This window comes from Oncorhynchus keta, chromosome 24 (genome assembly GCF_023373465.1).
Source record: "Oncorhynchus keta strain PuntledgeMale-10-30-2019 chromosome 24, Oket_V2, whole genome shotgun sequence".
In the NCBI taxonomy this organism is placed as follows: domain Eukaryota; kingdom Metazoa; phylum Chordata; class Actinopteri; order Salmoniformes; family Salmonidae; genus Oncorhynchus; species Oncorhynchus keta.
Genome location: NC_068444.1, coordinates 40624959 through 40638040, shown reverse-complemented (window position 1 = coordinate 40638040; position 13082 = coordinate 40624959). Strand labels below are relative to the sequence as shown.

Here is a 13082-nt window from a genome sequence, read left to right as displayed (position 1 = left end):
GGTGCTCACTCTACCGCCCAGCGGACCACAGCCTCTTTCCTCGCCTCATTTGCACAGCAATCCCGCTTTTCTGCACTCAGTGTATCTTTTTGTCATTTCCCTGCTGAGGGTCCATTTGTATTATCTGCTGAAATGGCAGGCAGAGGGAGAAGGAGGTAGGGAGGAGAAAGGGGGGTCTGGTCCCAAAGAGACTGTGTTTCTTTACAGCAGTGAATCTCAACGGCAACCTCCCCCTGCACACACACAGACTGACACTCAGGCCCAACTCCCCTCCATGACTAATGTGCCCCGACACTCATACATCACCCGTAAATTGGCCAAATGAATTAACCACGGCCCCTGTGTAGTGTTACAGACTTTAAATGGATTTTCCCCTCTCCAGGTCTGCCCAATAATTGCATTTATCCATCTTGTTGAAGCGCAGTTTACACACTTGCTAACATCATGCCAATCCCGGCTACATTTTCCGCTCCAATGGTGGGAGATTTGTCATTGGATCATAACAGGTAATTCAAACAACAATTAGTTTGATGACTCAACCATATGTCAATGTCTGGCTGCCCAGTAGGCAAGGCCTTGGTGGAGCAAAGGGCCCTTCTATCAGTCTGTCTGTCTCAACCCCACCCTTTCTCAACTCTCCCCTGTTTTCTGAGATAAAATACAGTCTTGTATTTATTTAATATCAATCATGCAAACCTCCAGGTTGAAGCAACCCATGGCTGTGGTACCTAAGAACTAAATGAGGCCTGTAGGCAACCATGCAAACACAGAGAGACAGACAAACGAGGCTATGGCTGTGAACACTGGTGTGGGTGGGGGTCATCGCTACACTTGTGTAGTGTTTGAACAGTAGTGCATTAGACACTCTGGGGCCCACAGGACAATTCAGCTATGTAAACACAGAGGAACTTCCTTCCCTCCGGTCCTTCAGGCCTGCACTAAGACGACCCACTGTTTAAACAGCAGAGAATTCCTCCGCCCGCCTGGCCCTACCAGAGCAGCTGCTCTCCACTGAGGCCTCAGTGCAGGATAGACCAGAGACAGGCTCAGTGTTTAGTCAAAGTGCTCAGGGTAATCCTCCAAAGACAAATAAATATGTACAGACAGACAGAATCTGGACTGAATTGACAATAAAGACTTAGTATGGCCATAAAATGTGTATTATATATTTTTTTACCTCGACTGTAATGTCTGAATGGGTTTTATTTGTTCACAGAAATTATAGACTAGTCACATGGGCAAAGGCAGATTAGCTAACCAGAAGATAAAGAGTTAAAACTGGGAAAATATTCCATCCTGAAATCTTGCCACTCAACATCACCTGTTATGACAACGCCAGTAATATATCTTTATTGATATTTGAAGAATGCTTGACGCATAAAGATACCGGGGCAGTAAATGGTAAGATAAAAAATAAGTTGGGGGGGGTAAAGAAACTCCTCGTTCTAAAGGGCACCGTGACAGACGTCACAGAAGCCGGTCACATGATCTTCACCTGTCACCCTCGCAAGATGGACAATCCAGACCCCTTAGTATACTTTCAATATTTTATTAATCACTTAAGTTCAAAGATCTTCATATTTGTTTTCTATAATTATTATGTATAAATCGTTTCAGTTGACTATCAATCAAACCTGTTATAATACTGTACTAGGCCTAATCTAGAAAATCATCTTTTACTTTCATCCTTTTCCCTGTAGATATTTATCTTAGTACTATATGACTTGCTAACACCATGAACAACAGGTCATTATTTCAACCCATACCTTGGGATGCTGAATTCAATTGTTTTCTACTTCAACAGTGCTACATTTCTTCTGCTTGTCAGTTGATTTGGTCCTCATTCCACATCAGTCCCCTCTGGCTGACAGCGAAGGCCACTCATCCGACCTCGGGCCAGTTGTCCAAACAGACACTCAATTCACTTTGACCCCTTGGGAAGCCAATTGACAATTCACTCAGTACTGGGAGTCAATTTCTTCACTTTTGGAATTGACCCCAAACACTGCTGACACCATTCCTCAGTGGAGAGTAGAATGCATTAGTGGCATTTAAACCTATGCTTTTCATACAAACAGCCCCCCCACCCACCCACACACACACACACAGACCACAACATACAATATCCCACAACAGTGTCAGATGTGGTATTCAATCTACTCTACTGCCTACTAAGAACACAACATAGCATGTGCCCATGTGGCCAGCAATTCTCATGAAATGTTATCTACTGTACACAAAGTGACAGCTGTCTATTTTAAGGGGTAGGCTAATATTATTTTATGTAAATAGATTTCTAACGGGCAGCTAAAGAGCTGACACTGGAAATGTTTTCTTAATCAATTTTTTTCCGGACATTGTTGCACAGACCCGTAAAATCTCTCACTATTCCACAGTGTGCGCAAAGGGCTTACATTTCATTAGCCTTGTGCATTTTTACATACAGTAATCTCTGAAACATTTTGTTCTAAATCCTACAATAATCTGGAGATTAGTAGATACATTTCTTCTGCTTTGGCTCTAAAGCTCCCTCACCTTTTCAAGCAGTTATAAATCCAGCACTTTTAACGGCAAACAAGCAGACAATCACCTCATTAGTGCGCTCTCATACACACACAAACCACTCCGCAGAGCTTATCCTCCTGCAATTAAAAGTTGAATTAGAAGATTTAAAAAAGACATGGTTCTCCATGATGTGTTTGACATATTACAAAACGGTCCCTCGCATCTGAAAGGTTTTTGTCCAGATTATTTGAACAAAGGGAAAGTTCCAGAATTCAAATGTGCATTCACAAACTAGACAGACAGGATACCAAATTATCTATGCTCCTTACAAATCCAGAAATCCTTGACAATTGTGAATATCTGAAATACAGCAGATAATCACCATAATAGGACACTCGTCAGACTGCAGAATCTTTTTATGCAGGATTTAATATTGTAATGACAATGTCTTAATATATGCCATGTATTTTCCCTTTGAAGTTAAAAATAGACGGGTAGGTTCGCTGTAGCTTATAACAATGGTGAGATGGTATAGGGAAGATTAAGTGCTAAAGGGTGGTGGTTCACATATTTTCACCAAACATTGCAGGTGATGATTCATAATCACTTCTCCCAAAAACACTAAGCTCTCCTGAGTGAGATTTCCACACAGTGGAACAATCTAGAGCAATCTGACACATCCATACAAGCCTGGCCTACTACAGGTGTTCCCTGCACATTGGCATGGCTAGTCATTATACAGTCCAACATGATCTTTAAGAGCTATGATAAAGTTACACATCCCCCAATGGAAAACTCAAGCACTTTTATCTCTCATCATAAAAGGGTTAGAGGAGCAGCTCCTTTCCCAACAGAAAGCATGTCAGCCTCCCTGCACTTTGACCCTCCCCAAACACACTCCAATCCAAACAAGCCCAGCACCACCAAATTCCTCCACCATCAAACAATCCATTCACTCGATGACGCTTTTGGTGTCGACATTTTGATAACGAGGCATGGAAACAGGTGGAGAAGTGGCCAGAATCATTAAGAGGAAAAGCCACACACATGGCCTGTCCACATCAACTGTAGCAATAAACTCGTCCCAACCCCCCCTTCTCTTAGTCTTGCTGTTTTTTTGGAGGGGAAGATAAATGTGAGGCCTGGGGGCACTATTGTTTAGAGATCGAACGAGGAACTGTCGCTGTTCTCATTGCCCCGGCATTCACAGAAATTATGCGCCCTATTCAGACCACACACACACACACACACACGTCGCTGGACGCATTTCCCGCTTTTCTTAAACCCCACATTCTCTCCCACTCTGCTAAACTCCTTTCGCTGCTGGAGACTCACGGCATAATGAATGAATGGGCTTACAGAAATATGCACACTCAGACGAAAAATAAATATACCTAGTCTTAAATTGAACAAATAAAAGTATCAATAATTATTTTTTTTAAACATACAGTAACATATCTTACATATGCATTTAAAAAATGCTACATAAACAGTTTCACTATAAAAGGTAATTGGTCTAATTATCCTTAAACAGGCAATCAATACTACAGAGCTACATCTTATCTTTCTACTGGATGCAGTGCAAAAGCACAGCTCTATTGTAAAGGAATACAAACCCCTGCTAGCACCTGCTCTAAACTATATTGATCCCATAATTGATGGAAAGAGAAAACAACTTTGAGCTTCAGTAGAATTATAGAATAAAAGGATGAGATTGTCTATCAGTATCATCTAAGGAGTCATTGCCTGCAAGGTAAACCTTGACATCTCGACTAGCAGTCCAGGGCTAACGCAACCAACACTCCCAACACGTGCGTTTGTATTGGAACACTTGATAGATATAAGGACAATAGAGCAAAGAATCCTAAGAACTGCCCCTTGAAATTCAAGGAACATCCATGCATCTTACATACTTCGGATCTAGGGAGCATAGTACATGGAACATAAAACGTGAGTGCACACTGCATGCACATACTATGCCGCACACATATGGTACATAGATGCAAATGCAAACACACAAATAGGATATAATTTGATTTCCATGTTTCAGGGAGCCCCAAGCCCTGTGGGCCGGCAGTAAGACTATATTTAACAGATGACAAAAGTTGCATTCCAGATGTACAGTGAGATCTTTGTGTTGAGCTTTATGGAAATGCATGGGAGAGAGAGAAAATGAGAGGGGGTGAGTGGAGGGGAAGGAGAAGAGGGGGGCACCAGTGCACAGCTGCTAAGCCAATGCTGTTTTTTGAGACAGAATAGCATATAGTAGTGTGGCCCAGTGATAGGGAATTGGAAGGTTGGGGGGGGGGGTTAGTTGTTGCGGTATGGGGGAAAGTGTATTTGTCAGTAGTCTATGCAATGTGCCTTCCCAGCCACAGTTCTATTGAGGAAGAAAAGTTAGATATTTCAGTTATAGGCCTATTTTTATTTAAAAAATATGCATTCAGCACAACACACATTTGAAATTGAACATGAGATTAGTAGTTCTATTACCCAAAGCTCAATTGCATAGGTTTGATAAATAAATTAAACAAAACCAGGGTTGATTGTGCAGTTGGGCATAAACTACACCCAAACTCTGTTCACTACCACCAGGGAACTACTCCCATCACAGTATTTAAAAAACCTAATTAAAAACACACCCATAAACATGTTGGACTGACTGATTTTGTTGTGTGTCGTTTCAAACGAACTGACCGAGAGCCATTTTTGTATGGTTTCACAGCTTAGCCTGCCAACATCATCAGCATAAGACAATTAAGTCCTGCCAGTGAAAGAAAAAAATATCAGTAAATATTTACATCGCAAATCTTTACCAGTCATTCACTAGGCGCTAACAAAACCTTACTGTACTCTCCCTCTCTCCCCCTCCTTCCCCTCTCTCTTTCTCTTTCTTTCTCTACATCTGCGATTCATTGACTTTACAATTTACCACATGTCGAGATGGGAGAGGTCGAGCCTCCATCTGAATCACGACACAAATATGCAAGTGATTTATTGTTTTAAAAACTGTGGGCCGATTTAGAGCAACTCCACTTTTCCTGAGCATTACTCCTATTGGCAGACCATGAACAATTACAGTTTGGACTAATTAAGCTTGGAGAATGTGCAGTGCGCCGCTAATGTCTAGCAGGCCTCGATTTTAGTTTAATGGTGCCAAACTTTACTTCCCAACTTTACTCCCTCAAATCCAAAACAGATTGCACTTTTTATGGGTGTTTATCAAGCTCAAGAAAAATAAGGACCTTTTATTTTCCTTGCATGGGATGAGAAAAATAAAGAAGTGGAAGGGGGGTGAGAAAGAAGTGGAAAAGATAGAGGGAAAAAGAGGGCATGAGGGAGAAAGAGAGCGTGTCCTTCACAGCCTAAAAAAATGTGGAGTGCATTTTGCGAGGAAAGACTAAATGTGGACGCGTAGTGCCATGAACCCCCTGCGGATTGCAATTAAGCCCTATTAACATGTAAAGCCAATTTGATAAGGTGTAGGTCTATCCCCTAAATCCACATTAAGATATCTTTCCTCACCTCGCAGGGACAAGCCATTCAGAGCTGTACCAGAACACACATAATCCATATGATATACTAGTGTTATGCATATTCTGCTAACATGTTTAAAAAGATACTGTGTGTGTCAATTATACAATTTTGGCCATACCAGTACATCTACATACACACAAAGGATTACACTATGTATTACATTTGGGCTAATGTACAAATCCAACATTCCCTCCCAAAAATGTCAAAATTGTGTAAGTCATTAATTGTGAAGGCAAGCACCATTCATATTTAAATAGGTGGGTCTACCACAATAGAAGAGATACTGCTGCAACAATACAAGTGAAACAAAGAAAATAGGAAAAAGGCTATTGTTTCAATCATACAATGCCTCTTGCCAAGCTTCCTGTGGAATCGCCACGGGTTTCGAGAGTGTCTTTATTTCACTCTAAATAGACCAGGGGATGCTGGGTGTTGCGTTCTCGCTCCCTCTCTCTTTTTTGGTTCTTTTTAAAACTACTCATAATTAGACGTTGAAACCCAAAACCAAAAACCCCAGCCAAAAGTCTCCAGGCCCCAGGAATTATGGGGCCAGGGGTGGCGTCAAATATCTTAACATTCATAAGTCTGAGGCAGTAAATAAACCCGGCGGATTTACGGCCCTGCAGCCCTATGCCAGAGTGCTGGCCGCCCAGCCCCCGCTCCCTCTCTTTCCTCTCTGCATACCTGTTGAGGTGTGATGTTAGCCAGCAGCACTGAAGTTAACCCGTCACCTTTTCAGAAAGCCCCATGTTAGCATGAGCATCTGCACAATCGCAGAGAGAGAGAGAGAGAGGTGCAAGGAACAGCATGGCACCCGGAGTTAGCTGGCCAGGCCACTTCACCAATTCAACCTGTTCCCACTGAACCAGCAGGCCTTTGTGTGAGGTTAAGAAAGGAGGGAGAAGAAGGAATGGAAGGACGAGGGGAAGAAGAGGGCAAGAGGCCTAACACCCTGGGCATAACGTCATGTCAAATTGCTAAATTATCCCAAATTGTACAGCTTTTTAGATTTAGGTGGTTGGAAAAAACAAACTCACGCTCGTTATAGCTGTCTGAGGTCAGACAGATTATTGTAACCTCCACACATTCAAACACATACACACACAGACTCACACACAAAAAAAAGACATGCAGTAACGGAATCACAGGAGCCATGGAAAGGCATGCCCAAAATGTCAAGATCATGGCCAGTTGGCAAAAAAAAAGAGAAATCAAGTGGCAAGGCTGTAACATTACTAACATCACAATCATATCACATTGGGCCATTATATGTCTAAAAGTATGGAAACAACAAAAAAAGATTGCACGCATGCCAAATCATGAATTTCAAAATAATAGTACTGAACCGTCTGTACCAATGAGACCCAAAATTGATCAAATGAGAAAATTGGATTGAGGAGAAAAAGCAACCAACAAAGCCTGCTTTATCAAAGAACCACACAACAATGGAGTGAGCTAGCCATTTCTAATCACAGACACAGTACCAGTTATATTCTGTAGCCTTCCTTACTAGTTAGGGAGGAAGACAGATAATCAATGCCCAGGTGAATTATTGATGCTATACATTTATGAATACAACAGCCACACACAAAAAAACACTAATGGGTGGACACACACGGTGCTAAATGTAACCGACCTGAGAGGAGGGTTGGGTTAGTGCACTAGGTAAACCATCATAAGCCAAAAAGGTATGATGTGATCTTGAATAAAGCTGTACTGAACATTTATAGTGCATTTGATCACGTTTGCAACGTCTCCTTGCATTGTAAACCAATTAAACACGGATCACTGGGTTTATCTAAAATGTTATTTTTGCAGATGATCTTATCTTGCATACAGGGAGGTGGTGGAGTATGGAGTAGACAGAATGACGGAATGACAGTGTGTAACAAAACTGATCAAATAGGCTACTATGAAAACCTTCCAAGTTTGAATTACCTCTGACAACCACTGAACTAATGGGCACAAGGAGGTAGACTGTACACAGACCTGATATCAGATTTGAGACATGTACAGCAGCATCTTCTTACACTGCAAGGGCATTCCATGACTTTGCTCATATCAGTTTGGTATATAAGCATCTAATGTGGAAGTTATGTGCGCAAGCACTGGACCTGGCACTATAGTGAACATGTGCAAAAAGAAAATAACCCATTGAAACAAATAGCCAGCTAAAACCCAATGTGGATGTGTGCACTGATGGGAATAAAGGATGACTAGTCCTGCAAATGCACCAGTATTGTGAACATGAGGGACACACTACTGCGTAATAATGGTAAAGAATGTCAAACGGTCACAAATATGCACAAGACACACATTTAATAAAAACACCAAATCATAAAATATACAAATAGCAAGATAATTCGGTAAGATGTAAATAAAGTGCCATATATGTGCAATTATTTTGTAGACATGTTATAAGACATGCTTAAAATACTTACATGTGTCAGACAGAAAAGGGTGCATTACATTGTCTATCACATGTGTGTTCATTTTCAAGGTGTGTGTGGTGCACTAAATTGAGGAAACAAATATCAGTTTCATTACCCAGAGGTAAATGTGGGGGTGAGATCATATTTCCTAATGCCTGGTCTTTGCCTTAACCTTGTAAGATGAGATGACAGGTCCTAAAGCAATGACTTGTAATTGCAACCATTATATTTTATTTTTTTTAAGGTTTAGAAAATTATCCGGCCTAAGCATTGCTATTGCCCAGTGGGACTAGGAGGTGGCGAGTAAATGAGTAAGTATGCATAATTATAGCTGAGCTGATTGCCTCTAATAAATAACATGAATTTATTTATAAATAACATTTTACATGGCACATGCTTTTAAGAGCGATGGTTTACCCATTACAGGCTAGCGTGGTAAACATGGGCTACAACATGTAAAAATCAAACCATTTCCAGCCTATAAATAAATTATTTCAAATTTATTTAAATGTTTGAGGTAAAAATATTAATGTCTGCATATTCAAAGTAACTGTCAATGACAGGCCTCTTTCAGTGAATGTCAACACAGTTTGACAAATGCAAATGACATAAATAAACTAATTAACACATTGGCTTTGTTTTTATAAGGTCCTTTCTCAATGCTTTTCTGAGTTTCCTGTATGTTGATATATTTATAGAAACTTGTGTTAGGTGTTATTATACTGCCCTAGGATTTAAAAAAAAGTTTAAATGGGTCATGTGTTTTAAGCGTTAAAGAAAAAAACGTTTTCAATGAGGTTGTAGCGAACGTAGCGAAGGCTCAGTATAACATTATATTAGGGGGCGGTATGAAATCAAAGCCAGAGATAGCCTAACAAACACTCACATAATAATACAGTAATAATAATAATAACAATAACAATGCTAATAATAATAACAATAATAATAATAAAATCAAGAAGAGGCAGCATAATAATAATAATTTTCAATTGTCCACTATAAACTGCTATGTTATTATTGAGATTCATGTTCATATTTTGTACTATAATTTGATCACAGGTGTACAAAAAATAGAATATTCATCATGTGCGCATGACCTTGCATACCATTTGTTTTATTTGAGGTGATGGAAATTAATTGATTATCCCTATTCCTAGAATGCTACAGAGAAACATGCAGGCACACTGTTGCAAGCGACATGCATGCCATTGTACAGTTCATGAAAAGTTGCGAAACTTCTGTCTACATTTAACAGCTAAACACACCTAGCTGGGTGTCAATGCGCGTTTGTTCAAGGCTACGTGGGTCGTGTGTGTCCATTAATGTACGCACATCGTTGTAAATAAATGAACTTACTGTGCGAGCTGTTGGAGAAAGTGATCCATTCGGAAGGTACGGGCTTGTAAGATCGGGGATCATTATAAATGGATAGCCCGGGTACGGTGGGCTCTTGAACAGCCCTCCATCTTGCCTTTTCGCAGCTAACATGGCGGGGGGAAAGAAGAAAAACTTTTATAAGTGCCTTGACAACTTTTATACATCTGAGATTTTAGAAGAAACCCACTCGGTACGCTCATATGCCATTGTGTACAAATCTAAGAGACAGACAAGCAGAAACTCACCCTCCTCTAAACTTTCTCTTGTTTTGTCTCTGAAAGTTTCAGACCTAGGCGGAGGCCGTCTTTCCGCCTTGAAAAACAACGAAACACAGTGGTTGCATTAAAGAAAAACATAGGGAAATCATTACTTTTATATACCGTGGTTGCACATTTCGCGCACAATAAGTACATGTTTGTAGACTACGAATGCCCAATCGATTCCGATTATTTCACTTACCTCCGAATCTGACGAGCTATTTTGATTTGTTTCTGATTCATTTACAAGAGAAGATTTGACATCTGCTAAATCCCTTTCTGCCGATAAGTTCTCCGAAATTTTTTCATCCTGCTCCCCTTCGTCTTTGAAGGAAATCATTTCATCGTTCGCACCCAAATCGTCCCCTCCACCGCCGTTGAGCTGCGGCATTTTCCCGAGCAATTTTGGGGGGCAAAAACACAAAGTTTTAAACCCTTGATCTTGGTGATCTAGAATCCGAGTTAAAGTTTAGAGTCTGTATTGGCGTTTTCCAAGCACTGGCGGTTTATACAAACTAAAAAGAGGGGAACCTTGGCAGAAAAAGAAGCCGGAGATGGAGCTGAGCCGCTCGGATTGAGTGAGTTGAAGTTGGTCGGAGTGGTTTTCAGTTCAAAGGCGGCGCTGATTGACAGATAGAGAGGGATGGAAATAGAGAGAGTCTGGATTCAGGATTATTGACAGGGAGAAACACACAAGAAACTAATGAGATTCAAAAAAGGGAGGGACTTGAAGTGACGTTTTCATAAATAGGGAGAGAGAAAAAGGCTGGAGGAAGACGACGGAAGAGTGTGCAGTTCGAAAAGCGGGTGAGGAAAAGGCAGTTTTGGTGAGGAGCGCGGGACAGTGAAGCGCCCCTGTTTGCTTTTGTGCTGTTATAGCAAAATAAGCGAATGACTGGAGTTACTTGTAAATACGGATTCAATATATGTGCGGTCTCCCGCTGAAAATGAGTAGAGAGCACTTCCTTATTTTCTACAGTTTCAATGTAGCAATTTTGAAAAGTCACGACATAGGGGCCAAAAGTTTACCGCGCATGCTTTCCAGAATGAACTTGAATAAGCATATATTCCATCAACATTTGCTTCGGGTAGGCTATGAAGCAGTATGAATACCATTTTGATCACTATGACAGCTTGAAGCCTTTCCTTATTTTTTCTTTAACCCTTTTAAAGCAACCTATAATATATGTCAATTATATTGGACATTTTGTTGTACATTTCTCATATCATATTGCATAATCTTCTATTCTAGACTATATCCTCAATTAGGTTGCATCCACAGCCTATGCATTTTCATTAAAACATGTTGTTCTACTTAATTAAGATAGGCCTATATATTCATGGAGTGTGAAATATAAAGGACGCGACGATGAAGGTACAGACGTGCTCTAACAGTCTGCACACCGTTGGGAAGACTACAGGCAGGGAGGGTCTAATGAGGCCGGAGATTTAGGACTAACCTGTAGCCTATTCATTATAAAAGAACAGACAGGGGCTTGGTAAATGTGTGCTAGGTTCTTTTCTCCATCTGACAGATTTCTAAAGCCCAGTAAAAAATAAAAAATAATAATAAATGCCACCAAAAAAAAATGTACAGTTCATTTGTGTCATTGGTACAAATTCTTAACGGCACTCGAAAGAAATGTTTCATTACATTATGGAGCAGGTTTATTTATAATGGTCATCCAGTGGTTTTAATTATAAGTTTGGCTAGACATTTTTAGTACAACAATTTAATGAATGCCACGCTAAAAATCTACTGTTTGTGTAAAATAAAAAAATGAAGCTCTAGGCCCACACCAGGTCACAGTCAGTTGACAGTAGTTTACTACGGTGTAGTAGTGTAGGAATTGCCTATCATAGTCTTCTTTGGATTTAAATTCTATTGAGTGTATAATAGCCTACCGGAATATGTGACTGCAGTCCCCCATGTTTATCGCAGCATGTTTTCACACCTTCATCTCCCAAATGTTGTTCAAAAACAGCAACCTCTGGAACTCAAAACATGTCATTTATTCTATCAACCTCTTTGGGTTTCGCGCCACAAGTTCCAATCAGGGTCACGCGGACATCAAACTGAATCTCATTAATGCGATCAAGCGTTTGAATAAATTAAGGGGAGAAACAAAACGACCGCTTCGGATTTGATCTTCTGCACTATTTTCTTTATTTAGGCTTACCTTAATTCTCAAATTGAATTATTCAATTGTATATCTCTACTTAAGCCTAGGGTTACTATTTTGATGACCCCCCAAAAGAAAGGTGTCGGTGGTAGCCTATGAAAAACGCATTGTGAAAATATAAGCAGTTTAATGAATAGGCTATAGCTGACCCTCACCTCTCACTTGGCTGCTCCAGAAAGACCACTGTTTGTGTGTGTGTGTGTGTGTGTGTGTGTGTGTGTGTGTGTGTGTGTGTGTGTGTGTGTGTGTGTGTGTGTGTGTGTGTGTGTGTGTGTGAGAGAGTAGTCCACTGGGGCTCCAAAAGCCTGGGAAAGCTATGTTTTATTTAATAATCATAAAAGTGATGTTTAATAAATCATAAAATGTTTTTTCCAGAAAAACAAAATATATAGCTATAGTAACACAATGTTTTTTCAAAAAATGGCATAATATGCTTGTTTTGAGTCTGTCTTCCACTCAGTTGTCAAAATACTGTGTTGACAAACATTTATTTCACATAGACCTACTGCATGACAGAGATAAGGGCTATATAATGAACCTGTAGCCTATATTGACTCACTTAGAACAGGCTTCTTTAAAAGCACATCCTTCTGCAATATGATCACTGATCTGGCATGACTGGATCAGCTGAAAGCAATATGGTGGAAACCTACACAATATTATCAAATTATTGAGTTCCTGTAGCAAAGGAAGGAAGGAAGGATGCTTTGGAGGGGCTGGAGGGATTATAAGGATGCTTTTCTTAGGTAATCCTGTATGTCTGTGTAGCTGCAGAGAAGAGGCACCCCACC

At 40.4% G+C, this 13082-nt stretch overlaps 1 protein-coding gene across 21 annotated transcripts in view; it reads right to left on the bottom strand.

Annotated features, from left to right (window-relative positions):
- Positions 1–10886, bottom strand: part of LOC118357546 (transcription factor 7-like 2) — a 99061-nt gene extending 88175 nt beyond the window's left edge. For 3 of the 21 annotated variants that reach the window (XM_035734758.2, XM_035734761.2, XM_035734769.2), the window contains exons 1-3: positions 10311–10858; positions 10097–10163; positions 9831–9955 (exon numbers count right to left, since the gene is read on the bottom strand). In XM_035734758.2, coding sequence (XP_035590651.2) covers positions 9831–9955; positions 10097–10163; positions 10311–10499 — 381 coding nt within the window. In that variant the 5' untranslated portion in view covers positions 10500–10858. Of the gene's footprint in view, positions 1–9830; positions 9956–10096; positions 10164–10310 lie in introns of all 21 variants that reach the window. The other 18 variants (XM_035734776.2, XM_035734777.2, XM_035734752.2 and 15 more) reach the window with 14 other exon arrangements.
- Positions 10887–13082: the final 2196 nt, after the last annotated feature.